A 27,553-nucleotide genomic window follows, 5' to 3' on the forward strand; every position below is an offset into this window, starting at 1 on the left:
CTCACAAGTCCTCAACTGGCAGCTTCATTAAATAGTACCTGCAAAACACCTGTCTCAACGTCAACTGTGAAGAGGCGACTCCGGGATGCTGGGTTTGTTTGTGTTGGTTTGTTTGTTTGCTTGTTTGTTTGTTTGTTTGTGTGTGTGTGTATGTATGCATGCATGCATGTACACCTCAGCCAAATACATTTAAACTCAGTTTATCACAATTCCTGACATTTAATCCTAGTAAAAAATGTAATGAGCTGGACTGCCTGTCTTGGCATCCCCTTATGTACTAAACCGGTAATACAGTAAATCCCTGGATGAGAGAAGGACGGTATGACGATATATAACATTTGGAATACTACCCAACCCTAACAGACTGACTTTATTTTTTAATTAATACTTTAGATAAGTCGTAGAGAGAGAGAGAGAGCACCCAGACATAGAAAAGAGAGAAAGAGAAAGTCTGGAACAAACTAGCACCAAGACCGACAACCCCATACAGACAACAGCCGAGACAGACAAATCCATTACTTCCAGTCATAAACTATTACATTAATTTAATGCCAGACAGACGCAGTAATATCACCTGGTCACCTCAGCCTGCTACTGCCTCTAATCATACTATTAGACAAATAATAACAGCCTTATTAACTCAGTGCATCTGCTCCCACAGAGTAATGAGAAGAATGTTAGCCAGACACAGGCACACAGTAAACAAAAACAGAGTCAGTGCTGGAGGCACTGTGTGGAATTTAACAAATAATATAGCACTACTATTCTACTTGATTCCTTTCTATGATGGTCTGAGTCACAATCGGTCTCTGCGTGTGTGTGTGTGTGTGTGTGTGTGTGTGTGTGTGTGTGTGTGTGTGTGTGTATTTGCCCAATTGTGCCACAACCCCCCACCAACCCCCCCCAAAAAAATGATGCTGCGATTCTGTACTGTACCTTGATGAGATGTTTGTTCACCCATTTCATGAACGTTTTCTTCTGCACCCGGTCTCGCTCATCTGGAGAAGAAAAGAAGGAGCAAGAGAGAGAAAAAGGAGAGCGAGTTCATTATACAACACGTATAGTGCAGCGTCATTCCTCAGTACTGTATTTGTTAGATGCACTCTCCATCGCCCTGAAACACTTCTCTGTACCGAAGCGGTCTGGTAGCCTAGGAGTGCAGCGTTGAGCCCGATTTAACCAGGCTAGCTGTCTGTTTCAGGCAGTGTTCCACTAAAATCTATTTGTCTGAACTGGGAGGACTCAACAGCAAATGTCTGCTGCCTTGGTAGCGTCTGGAAGACATTTGCCTCGTCATGCCTTTTGTTTTGTGCGAGTAGTACATTTGTCGACACTGCAGCGTCTTTGGTGACAGCATAGGATGCATTCCACCCAGCTACAGTAAACGCCATAGAGGATCAATGATCCTATTATATCAATTAACCTCAGTGAAATTATAGGCTGGTGAGCTTTATATTGACAGTAATGTGGGTTGCATAGTCAATAGGAGTGTTGACAAAAACGTTTACATGTTCTCTCATTCAAACTTCCCTCTGCCAAAGACTGACGGGCATAGAGCTGCTATGAGATTATCCTCACACACCCTCCCCTTTTGTTCACACACGCTACGACTCAATTGTGAACTATCTTTCACGCGAGCGCTCGCTTATTCAATATCGCCAAAAATAATGTACTCAAGCTTTCCCTCTCACTCACTCTTTTTCCACCACACACACACTTTTTTCCCCCTCTCTCAGCCTATTTCGGTTTGCCTGTTCTGAGCCCAGTTCAGACCGCGTCATCCAGAAGCCAGAGGAGTGACACAGCGATGCCCAGAATAGAGCCTGATGGCAGGCTTCGTTGCGGTTATCTCCCCCTCCCCCACAACCCATGGAGCCTCCTCTTCTCATATCTGGGTCTCTATGTATGGCATGCAAACGGGTAGGCCTGCGTTTCCTGCCTTCCTGTTCATACCCGACTCCCTCCAATGGAATGCCTCTTCCCGCTTTCCCTGGTTGTTACCATCTGGCAATGTTAGAAAGTACATAAGTTATGGAGGTATTTAACAGCTAACGTGATTTGAACCACTACCCAAAACCCACATACAACTGTATATCTTAACCCCCTATAATGAGAATATATCATATTTGGCAATATTAGCACACTTGATCTTTATAGCATGGCTACCTTGTGACTGCTTTCTCCCCTTCTCTGCTTTGCACCAACCAATCAGAGAAATAGTTCCTGCTGGTACTTCCCCAACTTGACTCCAATAGGCTCCACAGCTGACGTGGTTGCTGTGGTGACGCTCTGACAACGAGCGGGCCATGTGGAGGGAGATCGGTCTACATACGTTACACACCACGTTAAAAACTGGTGTGAACGCACACTCTCTCGCACACGTTTCCCAGTTTGCAAACACAAGTGGTCTTAGTGAGCTTTTATATCTGTTAGTGGTCTCTTTTTGATAACGACAGACTGATATTTGACGAGAAAACACTTCAAAAGCTTGTCTGTTCAAACAATATTTTTTACAGTGGAAATGCTGGTCAAACACCTGCACGCAGTCAAACCCAGTGGTGACACACACTATACGACTCATTATGAACATGGGACACACACACACACACACACACACACACACATTTCAACATGCTCTTGCTAAATTGTTTCAACAGGAAAGCACACCTCAGTTAACAAACCTGCCTGGTACGCTAGCCTAGCCTGCTCAGTATAAACACTATGCTTTCTTTGTGACATTTGGGTTAGGCTTTGTAGTCATAAAAATCTGCTATTGTTAACAGTATACAGTGCCTTCGGGAAAGTATTCAGACCTTCACTTTTTCCACATTTTGTTACGTTACAGCGTTTTTTACAACGTTTTTTTTTTAAGTACTCAGCAATCTACATACACACCATATCCCATAATGACAAAGCGAAAACAGTTTTTTAAAATGTTTTGCAAATGTACATTTCTATATAAAAATAGAAATACCTTATTTAAATAAGTATTCAGACCCCAGACTCGAAATGTAGCTCAGGTGCATCCTGTTTTCATTCATCATCCTTGAGATCTTTGTCCAACTTGATTGGAGTCCACCTGGGATAAATTCAGTTGATTGGACATGATTGGAAAAAGGTACCCAACTGTCTATATAAGGTCCCACAGTTGACAGTGTATGTCAGAGCATAAACAAAGCCATGAGGTCGGAGGAATTGTCCGTAGAGTGAGACAGGATTGTGTCGAGACACAGATCTGGGGAAGGGTACCAAAAAATGTCTGCAGCATTGAAGGTCCCCAAGAACACAGGTGTCCTCCGTCATTCTGAAGTTTAAAACCACCAAGATTCTTCCTAGAGCTGGCCGCTCAGGCAAACTGAGCAATTTGGGTAGAAGGGCCTTGGACAGGGAGGTGACAGGATGGTCACTCTGACTGAGCTCCTCTGTGGGGATGGGAGAAACTTCCAGAAGGACAACCATCTCTGCAGCACTCCACCAATCAGGTATTTATGGTAGAGTGACCAGACGGAAGCCACTCCTCAGCAAAAGGCACGACAGCCCACTTGGACCATGAGAAACAACATTTTCTGGTCTAATAAAAAACAAGATTTAACTCTTTGACCTGAATTGCCAAGCGTCACATCTGGAGCAAACCTGCACCATCCCTATAGTGAAACATGGTGGTGGCAGCATCATGTTATGGGGTTGTTATTCAGTGGCAGGGACTGGGAGACTTTGATCCGTTCAGAATTGATCCGTTCATCTTTGCCTCAAACTACAAATCAAATCAAATTTTATTTGTCACATACACATGGTTAGCAGATGTTAATGCGAGTGTAGCGAAATGCTTGTGCTTCTAGTTCCGACAATGCAGTAATAACCAACAAGTAATCTAACTAACAATTCCAAAACTACTGTCTTATACACAGTGTAAGGGGATAAAGAATATGTACATAAGGATATATGAATGAGTGATGGTACAGAGGAGCATAGGCAAGATACAGTAGATGGTATCGAGTACAGTATATACAAATGAGATGAGTATGTAAACAAAGTGGCATAGTTAAAGTGGCTAGTGATACATGTATTACATAAGGATGCAGTCGATGATATAGAGTACAGTATCTACGTATGCATATGAGATGAATAATGTAGGGTAAGTAACATTATATAAGGTAGCATTGTTTAAAGTGGCTAGTGATATATTTACATCATTTCCCATCAATTCCCATGATTAAAGTGGCTGGAGTAGAGTCAGTGGCATTGACAGTGTGTTGGCAGTAGCCACTCAATGTTAGTGGTGGCTGTTTAACAGTCTGATGGCCTTGAGATAGAAGCTGTTTTTCAGTCTCTCGGTCCCAGCTTTGATGCACCTGTACTGACCTCGCCTTCTGGATGACAGCGGGGTGAACAGGCAGTGGCTCGGGTGGTTGATGTCCTTGATGATCTTTATGGCCTTCCTGTAGCATCGGGTGGTGTAGGTGTCCTGGAGGGCAGGTAGTTTGCCCCCGGTGATGCGTTGTGCAGACCTCACTACCCTCTGGAGAGCCTTACGGTTGAGGGCGGTGCAGTTGCCATACCAGGCGGTGATACAGCCCGCCAGGATGCTCTCGATTGTGCATCTGTAGAAGTTTGTGAGTGCTTTTGGTGACAAGCCGAATTTCTTCAGCCTCCTGAGGTTGAAGAGGCGCTGCTGCGCCTTCCTCACGATGCTGTCTGTGTGAGTGGACCAATTCAGTTTGTCTGTGATGTGTATGCCGAGGAACTTAAAACTTGCTACCCTCTCCACTACTGTTCCATCGATGTGGATGGGGGGGTGTTCCCTCTGCTGTTTCCTGAAGTCCACAATCATCTCCTTAGTTTTGTTGACGTTGAGTGTGAGGTTATTTTCCTGACACCACACTCCGAGGGCCCTCACCTCCTCCCTGTAGGCCGTCTCGTCGTTGTTGGTAATCAAGCCTACCACTGTTGTGTCGTCCGCAAACTTGATGATTGAGTTGGAGGCGTGCGTGGCCACGCAGTCGTGGGTGAACAGGGAGTACAGGAGAGGGCTCAGAACGCACCCTTGTGGGGCCCCAGTGTAGAGGATCAGCGGGGAGGAGATGTTGTTGCCTACCCTCACCACCTGGGGGCGGCCCGTCAGGAAGTCCAGTACCCAGTTGCACAGGGCGGGGTCGAGACCCAGGGTCTCGAGCTTGATGACGAGCTTGGAGGGTACTATGGTGTTGAATGCCGAGCTGTAGTCGATGAACAGCATTCTCACATAGGTATTCCTCTTGTCCAGATGGGTTAGGGCAGTGTGCAGTGTGGTTGAGATTGCATCGTCTGTGGACCTATTTGGGCGGTAAGCAAATTGGAGTGGGTCAAGGGTGTCAGGTAGGGTGGAGGTGATATGGTCCTTGACTAGTCTCTCAAAGCACTTCATGATGACGGATGTGAGTGCTACGGGGCGGTAGTCGTTTAGCTCAGTTACCTTAGCTTTCTTGGGAACAGGAACAATGGTGGCACTCTTGAAGCATGTGGGAACAGCAGACTGGTATAGGGATTGGTTGAATATGTCCGTAAACACACCGGCCAGCTGGTCTGCGCATGCTCTGAGGGCGCGGCTGGGGATGCCGTCTGGGCCTGCAGCCTTGCGAGGGTTAACACGTTTAAATGTCTTACTCACTTCGGCTGCAGTGAAGGAGAGACCGCATGATTTCGTTGCAGGCCGTGTCAGTGGCACTGTATTGTCCTCAAAGCGGGCAAAAAAGTTGTTTAGTCTGCCTGGGAGCAAGACATCCTGGTCCGTGACTGGGCTGGGTTTCTTCCTGTAGTCCGTGATTGACTGTAGACCCTGCCACATGCCTCTTGTGTCTGAGCCGTTGAATTGAGATTCTACTTTGTCTCTGTACTGGCGCTTAGCTTGTTTGATAGCCTTGCGGAGGGAATAGCTGCGCTGTTTGTATTCAGTCATGTTACCAGACACCTTGCCCTGATTAAAAGCAGTGGTTCGCGCCTTCAGTTCCACACGAATGCTGCCATCAATCCACGGTTTCTGGTTGGGGAATGTTTTAATCGTTGCTATGGGAACGACATCTTCAACGCACGTTCTAATGAACTCGCACACCGAATCAGCGTATTCGTCAATGTTGTTGGCTGACGCAATACGAAACATCTCCCAGTCCACGTGATGGAAGCAGTCTTGGAGTGTGGAGTCAGCTTGGTCGGACCAGCGTTGGACAGACCTCAGCGTGGGAGCTTCTTGTTTTAGTTTCTGTCTGTAGGCAGGGATCAACAAAATGGAGTCGTGGTCAGCTTTTCCGAAAGGGGGGCGGGGCAGGGCCTTATATGCGTCGCGGAAGTTAGAGTAACAATGATCCAGGGTCTTTCCACCCCTGGTTGCGCAATCGATATGCTGATAAAATTTAGGGAGTCTTGTTTTCAGATTAGCCTTGTTAAAATCCCCAGCTACAATGAATGCAGCCTCCGGATAAATCGTTTCCAGTTTGCAGAGAGTTAAATAAAGTTCGTTCAGAGCCATCGATGTGTCTGCTTGGGGGGGGATATATACGGCTGTGATTATAATCGAAGAGAATTCTCTTGGTAGATAATGCGGTCTACATTTGATTGTGAGGAATTCTAAAATCAGGTGAACAGAAGGATTTGAGTTCCTGTATGTTTCTTTCATCACACCATGTCACGTTGGCCATAAGGCATACGCCCCCGCCCCTCTTCTTACCAGAAAGATGTTCGTTTCTGTCCGCGCGATGCGTGGAGAAACCCGCTGGCTGCACCGCTTCGGATTGCGTCTCTCCAGTGAGCCACGTTTCCGTGAAACAGAGAACGTTACAGTCTCTGATGTCCCTCTGGAATGCTACCCTTGCTCGGATTTCATCAACCTTGTTGTCAAGAGACTGGACATTGGCAAGAAGAATGCTAGGGAGTGGTGCACGATGTGCCCGTCTACGGAGTCTGACCAGAAGACCGCTTCGTTTCCCTCTTTTTCTGAGTCGTTCTTTTGGGTCGCTGCATGGGAACCATCCCGTGGCGCTGGTTGTAAGGCAGAACACAGGATCCGCGAAAAACATATTCTTGGTCGTACTGGTGGTGAGTTGACGCTGATCTTATATTCAGTAGTTCTTCTCGGCTGTATGTGATGAAACCTAAGATGACCTGGGGTACTAGTGTAAGAAATAACACGTAAAAAAACAAAAAACTGCATAGTTTCCTAGGAACGCGAAGCGAGGCGGCCATCTCTGTCGGCGCCAAGTTAAATACAGAGAGATCCTTGATGAAAACCTGCTCCAGAGCACTCAGGACCTCAGACTGGGGTGAACGACCCAAAGCACACAGCCAAGACAACGCAGGAGGGGCTTCGGGACAAGTCTCAATGTCCTTGAGTGGCCCAGCCAGATCCCAAACCTGAACTCGATCAAACATCTCTGAAGAGACCTGAAAATAGCTGTGCAGCATCACTCCCCATCCCACCTGACAGATACAGGTGTGCCAAGCTTGTAGCGTCGTACCCAAGAAGACTCTAGACTGTAATCGCTGCCAAAGGTGCTTCAACAAAGTACTGATTAAAAAGGTCTGAATACTTATGTAAATGTGATATTTCCATTTTTTATTTGATATAAATTAGCTAAATTACTAAAAACCTATTTTTGCTTTGTCATCATGGGGCATTGTGTGTAGTTTGAGGGGACAAACAATGTAATAGGTTACAGCCTTATTGTAAAAATTAACAAAACGTGGAGCAAAAAAAAATCGAGGTGTCTGAATACTTTCCGAAGACACTGTATAAAAAAAGCATGGTGCCCCCTAGAGGTTGAGACAGGAATTAACACGGTGCGCCACATTGACAACTGCCAGTGGGGGACACGTCCATTGCCACTGAACTGTGATGGGGAGTTAAATTATTAGCTTAAATTATGACTATTCAATTTACTAATCACATAAGGAAATCATAACTTTCATAAGTATGCAAATGGAATGCTGCATGGAATGCTTTGTAAGGTGAAAATGTACCTCCCCAAACTTGTAACTCACGCGCCTATGAGCACGACAGTTAGGCCAAGGTCGTTTCGATGCTAACGTTGTGCCCCTCCGCCCAGCTGGCTATGCCGATGACACCAATCACCGACACCTGAAATTCCATAAGTCACAGCCCTATTGCCATGGGAAGAGCCTATAAACCAACAAGGTGGTGTGTGTGCTGTGTTTGCATGTGTGACAGCCACGGAGAGGCACACATTTCACCACAAAGAGAGACCTTGTTCAGCGTTATACACCCCTCCACACTGTCCAAATACAACACACAGAAATGACGCTCACACACTACCACTAGTGTCTTCACACTATAAACAACATTGGTTGATTATAGTGCACAAACAGCACAAGGAGTTGTCAACAGTACAGACAACTCTACCAGTGTACAAAACACAGAACACACACGATAACAGCCTACACACACAGACAAACACACACATTTTATTTCGCCTATGTAAACACTTTCCGACTGTACAATGCTTGACACATGCATACTCTATGTGATAATGCCCGAGAAGCCAGTGTTTGGGGGATATATTGGCACCCGTGTTGTTAGGCCCGAGACGATGTTGAATGCGGTTTTAACCAATCAGCATTCAGGATGAGACCTACCCGTTGTATAAAATTGCATAGAAACGCATACGGTCTTTCTCAGAAACACACATTACATGAACCAACCTGAACCGGCACTGACCTGCGCAGCACATGAGAGAGTGCAGGTGAGCATTGAGGCTGCACTCGTTACAGTAGTCCTGCCACATCCTTGTTACCGTTCCACCTCTCTGCATTTCCTTCCCCTTTCCTTTACCTGGCTCCTACAAGCACTTCCTCATTTCTCCCCCAGCGTAAGTCCACATGTGTCATTCCAAAGTCAGGCATCAAACCAGAGGCAATGTAAACAAATTGCTATTCCAGTTTCCACAAATGTCAAAACAAGAGTCTATCCCAATGAATTTGATTCCCCCAAAAAGGACAAGTCTCCCGGCGTCTCAGGCAAGCAGAGGGACATATTTCTGGGTCGCCTCTTTCTTTCTGTCGCTCCCTAGTTTCCCCTCTCCTTCCGCCAGTCCTGCTGTCGCTGCCATTTCAAAACTCTACGCCAGCTCTCTGTCGGAGCAGTCACACGTGTGTGTCAAAGTCACAGGTTTCCCCTCCCTCCGGGGAATAAGGACCGCCTCTCCAAGCTTCTTCCACTCTTGTTCTCTCGCACTCCCTCAGGCACTCCTGTCCCCTGCTACCTCACTGGTCTGAGGCATAGTCTCTCGCTCCCTTTCGCGCTCACACTATTCCTGGTGCAAGACAGGCACCTTGTGAACTAACATGCAGTTGTCAAGCAGTGGCTCTGCAGAGCAAGTTCAGAGCTGCGGTTCTCCCTCCTTCACACAGCCTCTCTCTCGCTCTCGCTCTCTCCCTCCCGCTCTTTAAAAAGTCTCTGCAGTCCTCCGGTTGAGATTTGTATCCTGCCAAGATGTGGCAACAGCAGGTTGAGGAAACTGTCTGCCGTTGACACTTGTGAATGAGATGGTTTTTCCTTCTTCAGTCTTCGAGAGCAAGGGGAGTAAAGTACCTGTAGAGAAACGCTGGTTAAGGTAGATGATAAGGAAGTCAAAAAGAGAACGTGCTCGTTTATGGTCCTGGAAGTGTCCCTTTATGATGATGTCATCCACTCAAGCAATCGGCAGACTCCAGTGTTTTGATTCCAGTCGGTTGCCATGTGAACACACACACACACACACACACCTCCCTGACTAACAGAAACCAGACACTGCTAGCTCTAGACTGTAACCAAGATCATTATAATATTTAGCTTTCTCTTTCCTCTTTATTGGCCTGGGAACATAAATTTACCAAAAACCCAGAAGAAACCCCCTGGCTGTCCAGTGCAGAGACACCAGTCATGGTGCTTTCTGCCAGTGAGTGTTGTGGGTTCTAGACCTCTCATCTGATCACAAAAAGATCTGCAAAGCCTTGTGGTGTCATCGGATTTAATAAATACAGGAAAGCAGCCCGAGACAGAGAGACAGAGACAGAGAACCTACTTCAGATAATCATAATAATCTGAGTAGCAGCCTTGGTCAATGAGACATTTGTATCATTCTATGCTTTGGGTCAGGGCTGTGGTGTGTATCTGTGTGTATGAGGTCGTCAGATTTCTTGACTCCTCTCCAGGCTGGTTCAAAGCAGACTGGCACAAGCACCAGTTACCAGTAAACAAGAAGGGTCTTCAGCGTAGAACCACCCTCCCATGGAACCACACACACCCACTAACATTCACAGACCGGAACAAACACACTTTTTGTCTCAGCACTCTAAATCCCCAGCGTCGACTCATCCTTCAGTGTAACCCCCCTTTTCTATGACTAAGCATTCCCTAGATACAACGGCCTTTTCCCTTCAAATCTGTCGATGCTGCAGAGATAAGAGTCAAAAACCTTTCAAAACGCTAGCGCCTACAATAACTTCTGCACAGTCATGGTTCAATTTAAGCAACAGCAACTCAAATCAATAGTAGTACTGAAACGGTGAGTCAGCAAAAACCGCTGCAGCAACTTAGCTTCGTAGAACAACACTGAAGGCAACACGCGAGCGGAACAGTGCCATTAGCACTAAGAGTCCACACGCTGGTATTAATCTGTAGTTTCTTACGGAAATACTAAGACCTATAGTTTAGCATACAAAAGAGCTGGACACGACACACCTGGTCGACCCCAACGAAAGCAGTGACGCGCGCACACACTCGTGACGACAGCACACTCTGTTGGAACGGTCCAAAACACACTCGTCCTCTCCTCCTCTTCCTGACGGTGTGTCACTCGAGTAGCCTCGTTTTCCTCCTCCTACAGTGACCTCTAATCTCTCCACATATCCAATCCTCATCTCTCGTTCTTTTTTTTGTTGTTCTGTGCCTTTCCCTCTGTTCACTCCACTCTTATTTTTAAAGGATGATTCTCTCCTGCGTTTATAGAGCGAGAGAGCTGTTCCTTCGCTCCGTTTCTCCCTCGGCCCTCCAAACTATAAATACCAGACAGAGCTTACGCTCTTAATGCCACGCAGTATGCTTATCCCTCGCTCCCTCCCTCTCCCTCGCTCTCTCTCGCTATCACGTCTAATCTCTCTCCCCCCGTCGCTCCTCTCCTCCAATTAAAACAGAGGAAGTCACCGCTCCCCAAGTTCTCTTCTTCCTGCTGCTGTTCGCCCTCGATCTTCTTTTCTCTTCTCCATGTTTTAGTGTGATGTCATCCCATTTCCCTTGGACGTTCTCCCTTCCCACAGTCATCAAAATGTCCCAGGGTTGTTCATCGCTCTCCGTCAGGAGTGGCACTCAGACTGGTACAACTTCCTCCTCTCTTCACATCTATCCCTCTCCACCCGCTTTACTATGACCATATAGGCCTTATAAAATGGTCAATTAACTCCTATAGCAAATCTAAAAACCAACCACACCATGAAGCAATATTCCCCAAAGTATCCACCTGCAATATTCAATATCCAAACCACTGTTGTATCAGATAACTGTCTTTCTAAACCTGTGTCGATACTCCGCTCCTGTCTGCATCATAAACCTTCCCCAATTACCAGGGCCCCCTTGGTAGCTCTCTGGAGGAGCGGTCATCAGGTTAGCATAGATCGAATTTGGGCTCCTTGTGACTTGAAAAGACTGATATAAGACTGATATAAATGGGCAGTGTACTAGGACTGCAACATCTGGAGGACATGCTGTGTATCTATGTATAGGATAACCGGCACTATGGGGACGCATGTTTGGTTTCGTAAGGTTACGTCTGCAGTCGTTCAGTCGAAACGCACAATACCAGTTTGGACACCTACTCATTCAAGGGTTTTTCTTTATTTTTTTACATTGTAGAATAATAGTGAAGACATCAAAACTAGGAAATAACACATATGGAATCATGTTGTAACCAATGTTTTTTTTAAACAAATCGAACAATTTTATATTTGAGATTCTTCAAAGTAGACACCCTTTTGGTATTCTCTCAACCAGCTTCATGAGGTAGTCAACTGGAATGCATTTCAATTAACAGGTGTGCCTTGTTAAAAGTGATGTGGAATTTATTTCCTTCTTAATTCGTTTGAGCCAATTACTTGTGATAAGGTGGGGGGGTCTACAGAAGATGGCCCTGTTTGGTAAAAGACCAAGTCCATATTATGGCAAGAACAACTCAAATAAGCAAAGAGAAACAACAGTCCATCATTACTTTAAGACATGGTCAGTCAATACGGAACATTTCAAGAACTTTGAAAGTTTCTTCAAGTGCAGTCGCAAAAACCATCAAGCACTATGATGAAACTCTCTAATGAGGACTGCCACAGGAAAGGAAGACCCAGAGTTACCTCTGCTGCAGAGGATAAGTTCATTAGTTACCAGCCTCAGATATTGCAGCCCAAATAAATGCTTCAGAGTTCAAGTTACTGACACATCTCAACAGCAACTGTTCAGATGAGACAGTGTGAATCAGAGCTTTATGGCTGAACAAGAAGAGACTTGCTTGGCCAAGAAACACAAGAAATGGACATTAGAAATGGACATTAGACCGGTGAAAATCTGTTGCGACAGCCCTGTCTTTGTGAGACACAGAGTAGCTGAACGGATGATCTCCCCATGTGTGGTTCCCACCCTGAAGCATGGAGGAGGAGGTGTGCTTTGCTGGTGACAATATCAGTGATTTATTTAGAATTCAAAGCACACTTAACCAGCATGGCTACCACAGCATTCTGTAGCGATACGCTATCCCATCCCCCATTTGCACTTAGTAGGACAATCATTTGTTTTTCAACAGGACAATGACCCAACACACCTCCAGGCTGTGTAAGGGCTATTTGACCAAGGAGGAGAGTGATTGAGTGCTGCATCAGATGACAATCCCCTGACCTCAACCCAATTGAGATGGTTTGGGATGAGTTGAACCGCAGAGTGATGGAAAGGCAGCCAACAAGTGCTCAGCATATGTGGGAACTCCTTTAAGACTGTTGGAAAAGCATTCCAGGTGAAGCTGGTTTAGAGAATGCCAAAAGCGTGCAAAGCTGTCAAAGGCAAAAGGGTACAGTTGAATTTGGAAGTTAACAAACACCTTAGCCAAATACATTTAAACTCAGTTTTTCACAATTCCTGAAATTTTATCCTCGTAAAAATGCATTGTCTTAGGTCAGGTAGGATCACCACTTTATGTTAACATGAAATGTCAGAATAAGAGTGGAGAGAATGATTAATTTCAGCTTTTATTTCTTTCATCACATTCCCAGTAGGTCTGAAGTTTACATACACTTAATTAGTATTTGGTAGCGTTGCCTTTAAATGGTTTAATTTGGGTCAAATGTTTCAGGTAGCCTCCCACAATAAGTTGGGTGAATTTTGGCCTGAGCTGGTGAAACCGAGTCAGGTTTGTAGGCCTCCTTGCTCGCGCATACTTTTTCAGTTCTGCCCACAAATTTTCTATAGGATTGAGGTCAGGGCTTTGTGATGGCCACTCCAATACCTTGACTTTGTTGCCATTTTGCCACAACTTTGGAAGTATGCTTGGGGTCATTGTCCATTTGGAAGACCCATTTGTGACCAAGCTTTAACTTCCTGACTGATGTCTTGAGATGTTGCTTCAATATAATCACAATTTTCCTGCCTCATAATGCCATCTGTTTTGTGAAGGGCACCAGTCCCTCCTGCAGCAAAGCACCCCCACAACATGATGCTGCCACCCCTGTGCTTCACGATTGGGATGGTGTTCTTCGGCTTGCAAGCCTCCCCCTTTTTCCTCCAAACATAATGATGGTCATTATGGCCAAACAGTTCTATTTTTGTTTCATCAGACCAGAGGGTATTTCTCCAAAAAGTACGATCTTTGTCCCCATGTGCAGTTGCAAACCGTAGTCTGGCTTTTATATGGCGGTTTTGGAGCAGTGGCTTCTTCCTTGCTGAGCGCCCTTTCAGGTTATGTCGATATAGGACTCGTTTTACTGTGGATAAAAATACTTTTGTACCCGTTTTCTCCAGCATCTTCACAAGGTCCATTGCTGTTGTTCTGGGATTGATTTGCACTTTTGGCACCAAAGTACGTTCATCTCTAGGAGACAGAACGCGTCTCCTTTCTGAGCGGTACGACTGCTGCGTGGTCCCATGGTGTTTATACTTGCATACTATTGTTTGTACAGATGAACGTGGTACCTTCAGGCATTTGGAAATTGCTCCCAAGGATGAACCAGACTTGTGGAGGTCTTGGCTGATTTCTTCTGATTTTCCCATGATGTCAAGCAAAGAGGCACTGAGTTTGAAGGTAGGCCTCCAATTGACTCAAATTATGTCAATTAGCCTATCAGAAGCTTCTAAAGCCATGACATCATTTTCTGGAATTTCCAAAGCTATTTAAAGGCACAGTCAACTTAGTGTATGTAGACTTCTGACCCACTGGAATTGTGATACAGTGAATTCTAAGTTAAATAATCTGTCTGTAAGCAATTGTTGGAAAAGTTACTTGTGTCATGCACAAAGTAGATGTCCTAACCGACTAGCCAAAACTACAGTTTGTTAACAAGAAATTTGTGAAGTGTTTGAAAAACAAGTATTAATGACTCCAACCTAAGTGTATGTAAACGTCCGACTTCAACTGTAGCTACTTGGAAGAATCTCCAATATAAAATGTATTTTGATTTGTTTAACACCTTTTTTGGTTACTACATGATAACATATGTGTCATTTCAATTTCTACAATGTAGAAAATAGTAAAAATAAAGAAAAACCCTTGAATGAGTAGGTGTCCAATTTGGTCCAGTCCGGTCCATCTGTGGACGTTAACTGGCACGCAGATCGGTAGAAACAGTAAGATAAATTGGCATTCCACATTTTTAAAAAAAAGTTGCCGACACCTCGTGTAGTCTGTACCGGGCAACTTCTGGAGAGTAAAGGCAGAATCGGCGAAAGCCAGCAGGAGCTGAAGGAGGGTGGTCGGCTCAGGTTAAGTTTATCTTGATCTCTTGTCATTTGGGTCTTATTTCATCAGACGGTGTGTTTAAAGCATAAGACAAACTAACTCAATGCATATAATTGATTTGATTCAAACCCACATACGGTGTGTCTATGAAATCATACACATTGAACATTTTGGACCAATCGATTGGTCGAAAGAAGAGGACTTTCGGTCGACCAAGATTTGTTTTAGTCGGGGACAGCCGTAGTACAATGACGCTGCCCCCCCCCCCCCCTTTTGTACACTGCTGCTACTCACTGTTTATTATCTATGAATAGTCACGTCACCCCCACCTACATGTACAAATTACCTGAACTAACCTGTACCCCCGCACACTGACTAGGTACCGGTGCCCCCTGTATACAGCCTCGTTAATGTTATTATTCTTCCTGCTGCAGCTGAATAACAAAGCCAGTGTGCCAGCATCACACACACACACACAGCTGTGTCAATCTGTACCACACTTTAGCAAGCCTAATAAACATGCTTGCCTGCATCACCCACACACAGTGCCACCCACACACAGCTATGTATCAATCTGTACCACACTTTAGCAAGCCTAATAAACATGCTTGCCTGCATCACCCACACACAGTGCCACCCACACACAGCTATGTATCAATCTGTACCACACTTTAGCAAGCCTAATAAACATGCTTGCCTGCATCACCCACACACAGTGCCACCCACACACACACACACACACACACGAGTGAAACCCACACACAGCCCCAAGAAATGAAACACAGCACAGCTGTCCTATCCAGTCCCTTCAGATCGTGAAGGTAGGTTCCTGTACAAATAGGAAGTGGCAGTCGGAAAATAGTCACTCCTCCCGAGGCATCGCTGTAGAACACAAGAGCCGGACGATCCCTCACCGTTCCCCAGCTCCTATCGACCCAGACGATTAGCAGAACGTCCTCACCAGCGGCCACTGTTGTCCTTTCTGGCTATTGAGTACATAGTGGCTCAAGCTAGAATAGGCGATCAAAGTCACTTACCACTGGGAGAACAGGTAGCTGGATCCAGACCGACTGTGATGCTTTCCATATCTTGTATTAGGCTTTACATTAAAGGACGTAGGCCTCGTACAGGACTGCACCGGTACAACATATTTGTCACGGTGCTTATCATTAGCTCAGCATAATTGGCCAGGTGACAGTGGGGAGCTGCTCATTGTCACCAAAGTGACGTTGCTCATTTGCATTAGGCTGACACGATATTCTAAAAAGCAGACACACAAACGAAAACGTCAACGCCAATTAAGTTGATATGAAACAGTGGCACATGAAAAGGTAGCAGCTGTGCTGTAGAAAAGGCCAAATAAGGAGAACTGCCCTAGAATGACTCACACCGGTAGAGATCTAATCAGACACACACTGTACAAAACAGCTAAAATCAGACTAGCAAGTCAAAAGCTATGAGATAAAAACATTTTTAAAAGTACTCTGGAAAGTAACAGTCTCCTTAAACTGAAATCCAACAGAAAGAAGCTACATGCTAACTGTCATCTACACTAATTCAAAACCCCAATACATTGACCAATAGGCTAACCGCTAATCATCCGCTCCTTCCAATTCCAACCGGCAACACAGCAGTGAACAAGCCATCATGCCAACCCAAGACATGCTGACAAGAGTCACCCAATGACACCAAAAGGGGAGGAGTCTAGAGAGGAAGTAGGAAGCCAGGAGTCACACTAAACACCCTCCCTCTCCTTGTCTGAGGGGTATATAGAGGCAGCAGTGACAGAAGGAGATGAGGAGCCTCTTCCTCTCTCTCTCTGCCTTCCAGTCCTATGCGCTTTAATGAGTATAAATATACCTGGTGTGAAACAAGGGGTACGCCATCGACGGGAGAACCACACCCCGGCCGCAGAGAGGAAGTGAGCAGCCACCACCAGGATGGGCGTGACGACCGCCGGGTCCGTAAGCAGGTCCATTGCTAACCGCTTACGTGCTAACTGACCCCCGAGTCAGTTCGCTCCACAAAGACTTAAATCGAGAGTGACCACTTCCGACGTTCAATACCAATCCCAGGTCTGTCCTAAGACGGGCAAGTCCGTGAGCAACAAGCTACTGAAGAGTTTTGAAGTTTCTGCCTCAGCCTGTTCGTTAGAAGCATCTTCTCTCCTGGTTTTTGGATAATAGTCAGCTGTTAGATGACCTTTCCATCCCCGTCTACGTTGTCCTTCTCCAACTTCTCCTTTTTGAACACGTAGCCTCACTGCTGAGAGACTAGTAATCTCTGCCAAGTCCTTCTCTCCATTTGAGCTACCTCCCTCTTTACACCAATCCTCTCTAGTCTCACTCGCTCTTTACACCAATCCTCTCTAGTCTCACTTGCTCTTTCGTTAGCCCCTGTCTTGCACTCTGACACTCATACACTGAATTCCTTTCCCCTGAAACAAGCGCCCGGCACTGAGCCGTTGCTCCGACCACCACTATAAAAAAGTTCATAAATTGAAAAAAAACTATGAAACCTTCTTTCTCTCGCTAGGGAGGAAACATGAGAGATCGTCTTTCCTTTGTGCATGTTTGCGCATATGTCCGTGTGTGTCCGTCCGTGTGTGTGTGTCAAGCCGCGTGTCATGTGTGGGCATGTGCTGCTGTCTCTGTTTGGCTCACTCATAGCAACAGAGATGTCACTCCTTCCTAAATGTATTAATGGACATCTTTGAATGGAACTACTCCGACTGTGGGTGACTTGATAGACCACTAAACCAAGGTGAGTGAGTGAGTGAGTATGAAATTACGGTCTAAAATAGTGAGAGAACAACATGAGGGTTACGGCAGGGAACTGCTATCTAACTATAAGAGTAACTATGCTGTACACTCTAAAAGTGGGTGAGTGCATGAAGTCACGATATGTGAGACCGATGATCTCAGTGAGTCAGCATGGCAGGGGGACAGGGGGTAGAATACATATAGACAGTATGACAGGGGGTAGAATAGATATAGACAGTATAGCAGGGGGACAGGGGGTAGAATAGATATAGACAGCATGGCAGGGGGACAGGGGGTAGAATACATAGACAGTATGGCAGGGGGACAGGGGGTAGAATAGATATAGACAGTGTGGCAGGGGGACAGGGGGTAGTATAGATATAGACAGCATGACAGGGGGTAGAATACATAGACAGCATGACAGGGGGCAGAATACATATAGACAGTATGACAGGGGGTAGAATACATATAGACAGTATGACAGGGGGTAGAATACATATAGACAGCATGACAGGGGGTAGAATAGATATAGACAGCATGACAGGGGGACAGGGGGCAGAATAGATATAGACAGTATGGCAGGGGGACAGGGGTTAGAATAGATATAGACAGCATGACAGGGGGTAGTATAGATATAGACAGTATGGCAGGGGGACAGGGGGTAGAATAGATAGACAGCATGACAGGGGGACAGGGGGCAGAATAGGTATAGACAGTATGGCAGGGGGACAGGGGGTAGAATAGATACAGTGCCTTGCGAAAGTATTCGGCCCCCTTGAACTTTGCGACCTTTTGCCACATTTCAGGCATCAAACATAAAGATATAAAACTGTATTTTTTGTGAAGAATCAACAACAAGTGGGACACAATCATGAAGTGGAACGACATTTATTGGATATTTCAAACTTTTTTAACAAGTCAAAAACTGAAAAATTGGGCGTGCAAAATTATTCAGCCCCCTTAAGTTAATACTTTGTGGCGCCACCTTTTGCTGCGATTACAGCTTGGGGTATGTCTCTATCAGTTTTGCACATCGAGAGACTGACATATACAGGGGGTATAATACATATAGACAGTATGACAGGGGGACAGGGGGTAGAATAGATATAGACAGTATGACAGGGGGACAGGGGGTAGAATAGATATAGACAGTATGGCAGGGGGACAGGGGGTAGAATATATATAGACAGTATGGCAGGGGGACAGGGGGTAGAATATATATAGACATTATGACAGGGGGACAGGGGGTAGAATACATAGACAGAATGACAGGGGGACAGGGGGTAGAATAGATATAGACAGTATGACAGGGGGACAGGGGGTAGAATACATATAGACAGCATGGCAGGGGGACAGGGGGTAGAATACATATAGACAGCATGGCAGGGGGACAGGGGGTAGAATACATATAGACAGTATGACAGGGGGTAGAATACATATAGACAGTATGACAGGGGGACAGGGGGTAGAATAGATATAGACAGTATGACAGGGGGACAGGGGGTAGAATACATATAGACAGCATGGCAGGGGGACAGGGGGTAGAATACATATAGACAGTATGACAGGGGGTAGAATACATATAGACAGTATGACAGGGGGTAGAATATATATAGACAGCATGGCAGGGGGACAGGGGGTAGAATACATAGACAACATGACAGGGGGTAGAATAGATATAGACAGCATGACAGGGGGACAGGGGGTAGAATACATAGACAGCATGGCAGGGGGACAGGGGGTAGAATAGATATAGACAGCATGACAGGGGGTAGAATACATATAGACAGCATGACAGGGGGTAGAATACATAGACAGCATGGCAGGGGGTAGAATAGATATAGACAGCATGGCAGGGGGTAGAATACATATAGACAGCATGACAGGGGGTAGAATACATAGACAGAATGGCAGGGGGTAGAATACATAGACAGCATGGCAGGGGGTAGAATAGATATAGACAGCATGACAGGGGGACAGGGGGTAGAATACATAGACAGCATGACAGGGGGTAGAATAGATATAGACAGCATGACAGGGGGACAGGGGGTAGAATACATATAGACAGCATGACAGGGGGTAGAATACATATAGACAACATGACAGGGGGTAGAATAGATATAGACAGCATGACAGGGGGATAGGGGGTAGAATACATAGACAGCATGACAGGGGGACAGGGGGTAGAATACATAGACAGCATGACAGGGGGACAGGGGGTAGAATACATATAGACAGCATGACAGGGGGACAGGGGGTAGAATACATATAGACAGCATGACAGGGGGTAGAATACATATAGACAGCATGACAGGGGGTAGAATACATATAGACAACATGACAGGGGGTAGAATACATATAGACAACATGACAGGGGGTAGAATAGATATAGACAGCATGACAGGGGGATAGGGGGTAGAATACATATAGACAGCATGACAGGGGGACAGGGGGTAGAATACATAGACAGCATGACAGGGGGACAGGGGGTAGAATACATATAGACAGCATGACAGGGGGACAGGGGGTAGAATACATATAGACAGCATGACAGGGGGTAGAATACATATAGACAGCATGACAGGGGGTAGAATACATATAGACAGTATGGCAGGGGGACAGGGGGTAGAATAGATATAGACAGCATGACAGGGGGTAGAATACATATAGACAGCATGACAGGGGGTAGAATACATATAGACAGTATGGCAGGGGGACAGGGGGTAGAATACATATAGACAGTGTGGCAGGGGGACAGGGGGTAGTATAGATATAGACAGCATGACAGGGGGCAGAATACATATAGACAGTATGACAGGGGGCAGAATACATAGACAGCATGACAGGGGGCAGAATACATCTAGACAGTATGACAGGGGGTAGAATACATATAGACAGCATGGCAGGGGGCAGAATACATATAGACAGTATGACAGGGGGTAGAATACATAGACAGTATGGCAGGGGGACAGGGGGTAGAATACATATAGACAGCATGGTAGGGGGTAGAATAGATATAGACAGCGTGACAGGGGGTAGAATACATATAGACAGCATGGCAGGGGGACAGGGGGTAGAATACATATAGACAGTATGACAGGGGGCAGAATACATAGACAGCATGACAGGGGGCAGAATACATAGACAGCATGACAGGGGGCAGAATACATATAGACAGTATGACAGGGGGTAGAATACATAGACAGCATGACAGGGGGCAGAATACATATAGACAGCATGACAGGGGGTAGAATACATATAGACAGCATGACAGGGGGACAGGGGGTAGAATACATATAGACAGTATGACAGGGGGTAGAATACATAGACAGTATGGCAGGGGGACAGGGGGTAGAATACATAGACAGCATGGCAGGGGGACAGGGGGTAGAATACATAGACAGTATGACAGGGGGACAGGGGGTAGAATACATATAGACAGTATGACAGGGGGACAGGGGGTAGAATACATATAGACAGTATGACAGGGGGTAGAATACATAGACAGCATGGCAGGGGGACAGGGGGTAGAATAGATATAGACAGCATGACAGGGGGTAGAATACATATAGACAGCATGGCAGGGGGACAGGGGGTAGAATACATATAGACAGTATGACAGGGGGTAGAATACATATAGACAGCATGACAGGGGGTAGAATAGATAGACAGCATGACAGGGGGTAGAATACATATAGACAGTATGACAGGGGGTAGAATAGATATAGACAGTATGACAGGGGGTAGAATAGATATAGACAGTATGACAGGGGGTAGAATACATATAGACAGTATGACAGGGGGACAGGGGGTAGAATAGATATAGACAGCATGACAGGGGGTAGAATAGATATAGACAGCATGACAGGGGGTAGAATAGATATAGACAGTATGACAGGGGGACAGGGGGTAGAATACATATAGACAGCATGGTAGGGGGTAGAATAGATATAGACAGCATGACAGGGGGTAGAATACATATAGACAGCATGGCAGGGGGACAGGGGGTAGAATACATATAGACAGTATGACAGGGGGCAGAATACATAGACAGCATGACAGGGGGCAGAATACATAGACAGCATGACAGGGGGCAGAATACATATAGACAGTATGACAGGGGGCAGAATAGATATAGACAGCATGACAGGGGGTAGAATAGATAGACAGCATGACAGGGGGTAGAATACATATAGACAGTATGACAGGGGGTAGAATACATATAGACAACATGACAGGGGGTAGAATAGATATAGACAGCATGACAGGGGGATAGGGGGTAGAATACATAGACAGCATGACAGGGGGACAGGGGGTAGAATACATAGACAGCATGACAGGGGGACAGGGGGTAGAATACATATAGACAACATGACAGGGGGTAGAATAGATATAGACAGGCATGACAGGGGGATAGGGGGTAGAATACATAGACAGCATGACAGGGGGACAGGGGGTAGAATACATAGACAGCATGACAGGGGGACAGGGGGTAGAATACATATAGACAGCATGACAGGGGGACAGGGGGTAGAATACATATAGACAGCATGACAGGGGGTAGAATACATATAGACAGCATGACAGGGGGTAGAATACATATAGACAACATGACAGGGGGTAGAATACATATAGACAACATGACAGGGGGTAGAATAGATATAGACAGCATGACAGGGGGACAGGGGGTAGAATACATAGACAGCATGACAGGGGGACAGGGGGTAGAATACATATAGACAGCATGACAGGGGGACAGGGGGTAGAATACATATAGACAGCATGACAGGGGGTAGAATACATATAGACAGCATGACAGGGGGTAGAATACATATAGACAGCATGACAGGGGGTAGAATACATATAGACAGCATGACAGGGGGTAGAATACATATAGACAGTATGGCAGGGGGACAGGGGGTAGAATAGATATAGACAGCATGACAGGGGGTAGAATACATATAGACAGCATGACAGGGGGTAGAATACATATAGACAGTATGGCAGGGGGACAGGGGGTAGAATACATATAGACAGTGTGGCAGGGGGACAGGGGGTAGTATAGATATAGACAGCATGACAGGGGGCAGAATACATATAGACAGTATGACAGGGGGCAGAATACATAGACAGCATGACAGGGGGCAGAATACATCTAGACAGTATGACAGGGGTAGAATACATATAGACAGCATGGCAGGGGGCAGAATACATATAGACAGTATGACAGGGGGTAGAATACATAGACAGTATGGCAGGGGGACAGGGGGTAGAATACATATAGACAGCATGGTAGGGGGTAGAATAGATATAGACAGCGTGACAGGGGGTAGAATACATATAGACAGCATGGCAGGGGGACAGGGGGTAGAATACATATAGACAGTATGACAGGGGGCAGAATACATAGACAGCATGACAGGGGGCAGAATACATAGACAGCATGACAGGGGGCAGAATACATATAGACAGTATGACAGGGGGTAGAATACATAGACAGCATGACAGGGGGCAGAATACATATAGACAGCATGACAGGGGGTAGAATACATATAGACAGCATGACAGGGGGACAGGGGGTAGAATACATATAGACAGTATGACAGGGGGTAGAATACATAGACAGTATGGCAGGGGGACAGGGGGTAGAATACATAGACAGCATGGCAGGGGGACAGGGGGTAGAATACATAGACAGTATGACAGGGGGACAGGGGGTAGAATACATATAGACAGTATGACAGGGGGACAGGGGGTAGAATACATATAGACAGTATGACAGGGGGCAGAATACATAGACAGCATGACAGGGGGCAGAATACATAGACAGCATGACAGGGGGCAGAATACATATAGACAGTATGACAGGGGGTAGAATACATATAGACAGTATGACAGGGGGTAGAATACATAGACAGCATGACAGGGGGCAGAATACATATAGACAGCATGACAGGGGGTAGAATACATATAGACAGCATGACAGGGGGACAGGGGGTAGAATACATATAGACAGTATGACAGGGGGTAGAATACATAGACAGTATGGCAGGGGGACAGGGGGTAGAATACATAGACAGCATGGCAGGGGGACAGGGGGTAGAATACATAGACAGTATGACAGGGGGACAGGGGGTAGAATACATATAGACAGTATGACAGGGGGACAGGGGGTAGAATACATATAGACAGTATGACAGGGGGTAGAATACATAGACAGCATGGCAGGGGGACAGGGGGTAGAATAGATATAGACAGCATGACAGGGGGTAGAATACATATAGACAGCATGGCAGGGGGACAGGGGGTAGAATACATATAGACAGTATGACAGGGGGTAGAATACATATAGACAGCATGACAGGGGGTAGAATAGATAGACAGCATGACAGGGGGTAGAATACATATAGACAGTATGACAGGGGGTAGAATAGATATAGACAGTATGACAGGGGGTAGAATAGATATAGACAGTATGACAGGGGGTAGAATACATATAGACAGTATGACAGGGGGTAGAATACATATAGACAGTATGACAGGGGGACAGGGGGTAGAATAGATATAGACAGCATGACAGGGGGTAGAATAGATATAGACAGTATGACAGGGGGACAGGGGGTAGAATACATATAGACAGCATGGTAGGGGGTAGAATAGATATAGACAGCATGACAGGGGGTAGAATACATATAGACAGCATGGTAGGGGGACAGGGGGTAGAATACATATAGACAGTATGACAGGGGCAGAATACATAGACAGCATGACAGGGGGCAGAATACATAGACAGCATGACAGGGGGCAGAATACATATAGACAGTATGACAGGGGGCAGAATAGATATAGACAGCATGACAGGGGGGTAGAATACATATAGACAGCATGACAGGGGGTAGAATACATATAGACAACATGACAGGGGGTAGAATACATATAGACAACATGACAGGGGGTAGAATAGATATAGACAGCATGACAGGGGACAGGGGGTAGAATACATAGACAGCATGACAGGGGGACAGGGGGTAGAATACATATAGACAGCATGACAGGGGGACAGGGGGTAGAATACATATAGACAGCATGACAGGGGGTAGAATACATATAGACAGCATGACAGGGGGTAGAATACATATAGACAGCATGACAGGGGGTAGAATACATATAGACAGTATGGCAGGGGGACAGGGGGGTAGAATAGATATAGACAGCATGACAGGGGGTAGAATACATATAGACAGCATGACAGGGGGTAGAATACATATAGACAGTATGGCAGGGGGACAGGGGGTAGAATACATATAGACAGTGTGGCAGGGGGACAGGGGGTAAGTATAGATATAGACAGCATGACAGGGGGCAGAATACATATAGACAGTATGACAGGGGGCAGAATACATAGACAGCATGACAGGGGGCAGAATACATCTAGACAGTATGACAGGGGGTAGAATACATATAGACAGCATGGCAGGGGGCAGAATACATATAGACAGTATGACAGGGGTAGAATACATAGACAGTATGGCAGGGGGACAGGGGTAGAATACATATAGACAGCATGGTAGGGGGTAGAATAGATATAGACAGCGTGACAGGGGGTAGAATACATATAGACAGCATGGCAGGGGGACAGGGGGTAGAATACATATAGACAGTATGACAGGGGGCAGAATACATAGACAGCATGACAGGGGGCAGAATACATAGACAGCATGACAGGGGGCAGAATACATATAGACAGTATGACAGGGGGTAGAATACATAGACAGCATGACAGGGGGCAGAATACATATAGACAGCATGACAGGGGGGTAGAATACATATAGACAGCATGACAGGGGGACCAGGGGGGTAGAATACATATAGACAGTATGACAGGGGGTAGAATACATAGACAGTATGGCAGGGGGACAGGGGGTAGAATACATAGACAGCATGGCAGGGGGACAGGGGGTAGAATACATAGACAGTATGACAGGGGGACAGGGGGTAGAATACATATAGACAGTATGACAGGGGGTAGAATACATAGACAGCATGGCAGGGGGACAGGGGGTAGAATAGATATAGACAGCATGACAGGGGGTAGAATACATATAGACAGCATGGCAGGGGGACAGGGGGTAGAATACATATAGACAGTATGACAGGGGGTAGAATACATATAGACAGCATGACAGGGGGTAGAAATAGATAGACAGCATGACCAGGGGGTAGAATACATATAGACAGTATGACAGGGGGTAGAATAGATATAGACAGTATGACAGGGGGTAGAATAGATATAGACAGTATGACAGGGGGTAGAATAGATATAGACAGTATGACAGGGGGTAGAATACATATAGACAGTATGACAGGGGGTAGAATACATATAGACAGTATGACAGGGGGACAGGGGGTAGAATAGATATAGACAGCATGACAGGGGGTAGAATAGATATAGACAGTATGACAGGGGGACAGGGGGTAGAATACATATAGACAGCATGGTAGGGGGTAGAATAGATATAGACAGCATGACAGGGGGTAGAATACATATAGACAGCATGGCAGGGGGACAGGGGGTATTAGATACATATAGACAGTATGACAGGGGGCAGAATACATAGACAGCATGACAGGGGGCAGAATACATAGACAGCATGACAGGGGGCAGAATACATATAGACAGTATGACAGGGGGCAGAATACATATAGACAGCATGACAGGGGGTAGAATAGATAGACAGCATGACAGGGGTAGAATACATATAGACAGTATGACAGGGGGTAGAATAGATATAGACAGTATGACAGGGGGTAGAATAGATATAGACAGTATGACAGGGGGTAGAATACATATAGACAGTATGACAGGGGGTAGAATACATATAGACAGTATGACAGGGGGTAGAATACATATAGACAGTATGACAGGGGGACAGGGGGTAGAATAGATAGACAGCATGACAGGGGGTAGAATAGATATAGACAGTATGACAGGGGGACAGGGGGGTAGAATACATATAGACAGCATGACAGGGGGTAGAATACATATAGACAGCATGGCAGGGGGACAGGGGGTAGAATACATATAGACAGTATGACAGGGGGCAGAATACATAGACAGCATGACAGGGGGCAGAATACATAGACAGCATGACAGGGGGCAGAATACATATAGACAGTATGACAGGGGGCAGAATACATATAGACAGCATGACAGGGGGCAGAATACATATAGACAGTATGACAGGGGGTAGAATACATTTAGACAGCATGACAGGGGGACAGGGGGTAAAATACATAGACAGTATGGCAGGGGGACAGGGGGTAGAATACATATAGACAGTATGACAGGGGGTAGAATACATAGACAGTATGGCAGGGGGACAGGGGGTAGAATACATATAGACAGCATGGCAGGGGGACAGGGGGTAGAATACATAGACAGTATGGCAGGGGGACAGGGGTAGAATACATATAGACAGTATGACAGGGGGACAGGGGGTAGAATACATATAGACAGTATGACAGGGGGTAGAATACATATAGACAGTATGACAGGGGGTAGAATACATATAGACAGTATGACAGGGGGACAGGGGTTAGAATACATATAGACAGTATGACAGGGGGACAGGGGGTAGAATACATATAGACAGTATGACAGGGGACAGGGGGTAGAATACATATAGACAGTATGACAGGGGGCAGAATACATCTAGACAGTATGACAGGGGGTAGAATACATATAGACAGCATGACAGGGGGACAGGGGGTAGAATACATATAGACAGTATGACAGGGGGTAGAATACATAGACAGTATGGCAGGGGGACAGGGGGTAGA

General features: G+C 45.9%; 1 protein-coding gene across 10 annotated transcripts in view; it reads right to left on the minus strand.

Moving 5' to 3' along the window:
- LOC109906928 (microtubule-actin cross-linking factor 1) overlaps positions 1-27,553 on the minus strand; it is a 284,319-nt gene that overhangs the window by 167,797 nt on the left and 88,969 nt on the right. For 9 of the 10 annotated variants that reach the window (XM_031793708.1, XM_031793709.1, XM_031793712.1 and 6 more), the window contains one exon: positions 937-998. In XM_031793708.1, coding sequence (XP_031649568.1) covers positions 937-998 — 62 coding nt within the window. Of the gene's footprint in view, positions 1-936; positions 999-8,704; positions 11,581-27,553 lie in introns of those variants that run through there. The other variant, XM_031793713.1, reaches the window with a different exon arrangement.

This window comes from Oncorhynchus kisutch, linkage group LG17, assembly GCF_002021735.2.
Source record: "Oncorhynchus kisutch isolate 150728-3 linkage group LG17, Okis_V2, whole genome shotgun sequence".
Classification (NCBI taxonomy): domain Eukaryota; kingdom Metazoa; phylum Chordata; class Actinopteri; order Salmoniformes; family Salmonidae; genus Oncorhynchus; species Oncorhynchus kisutch.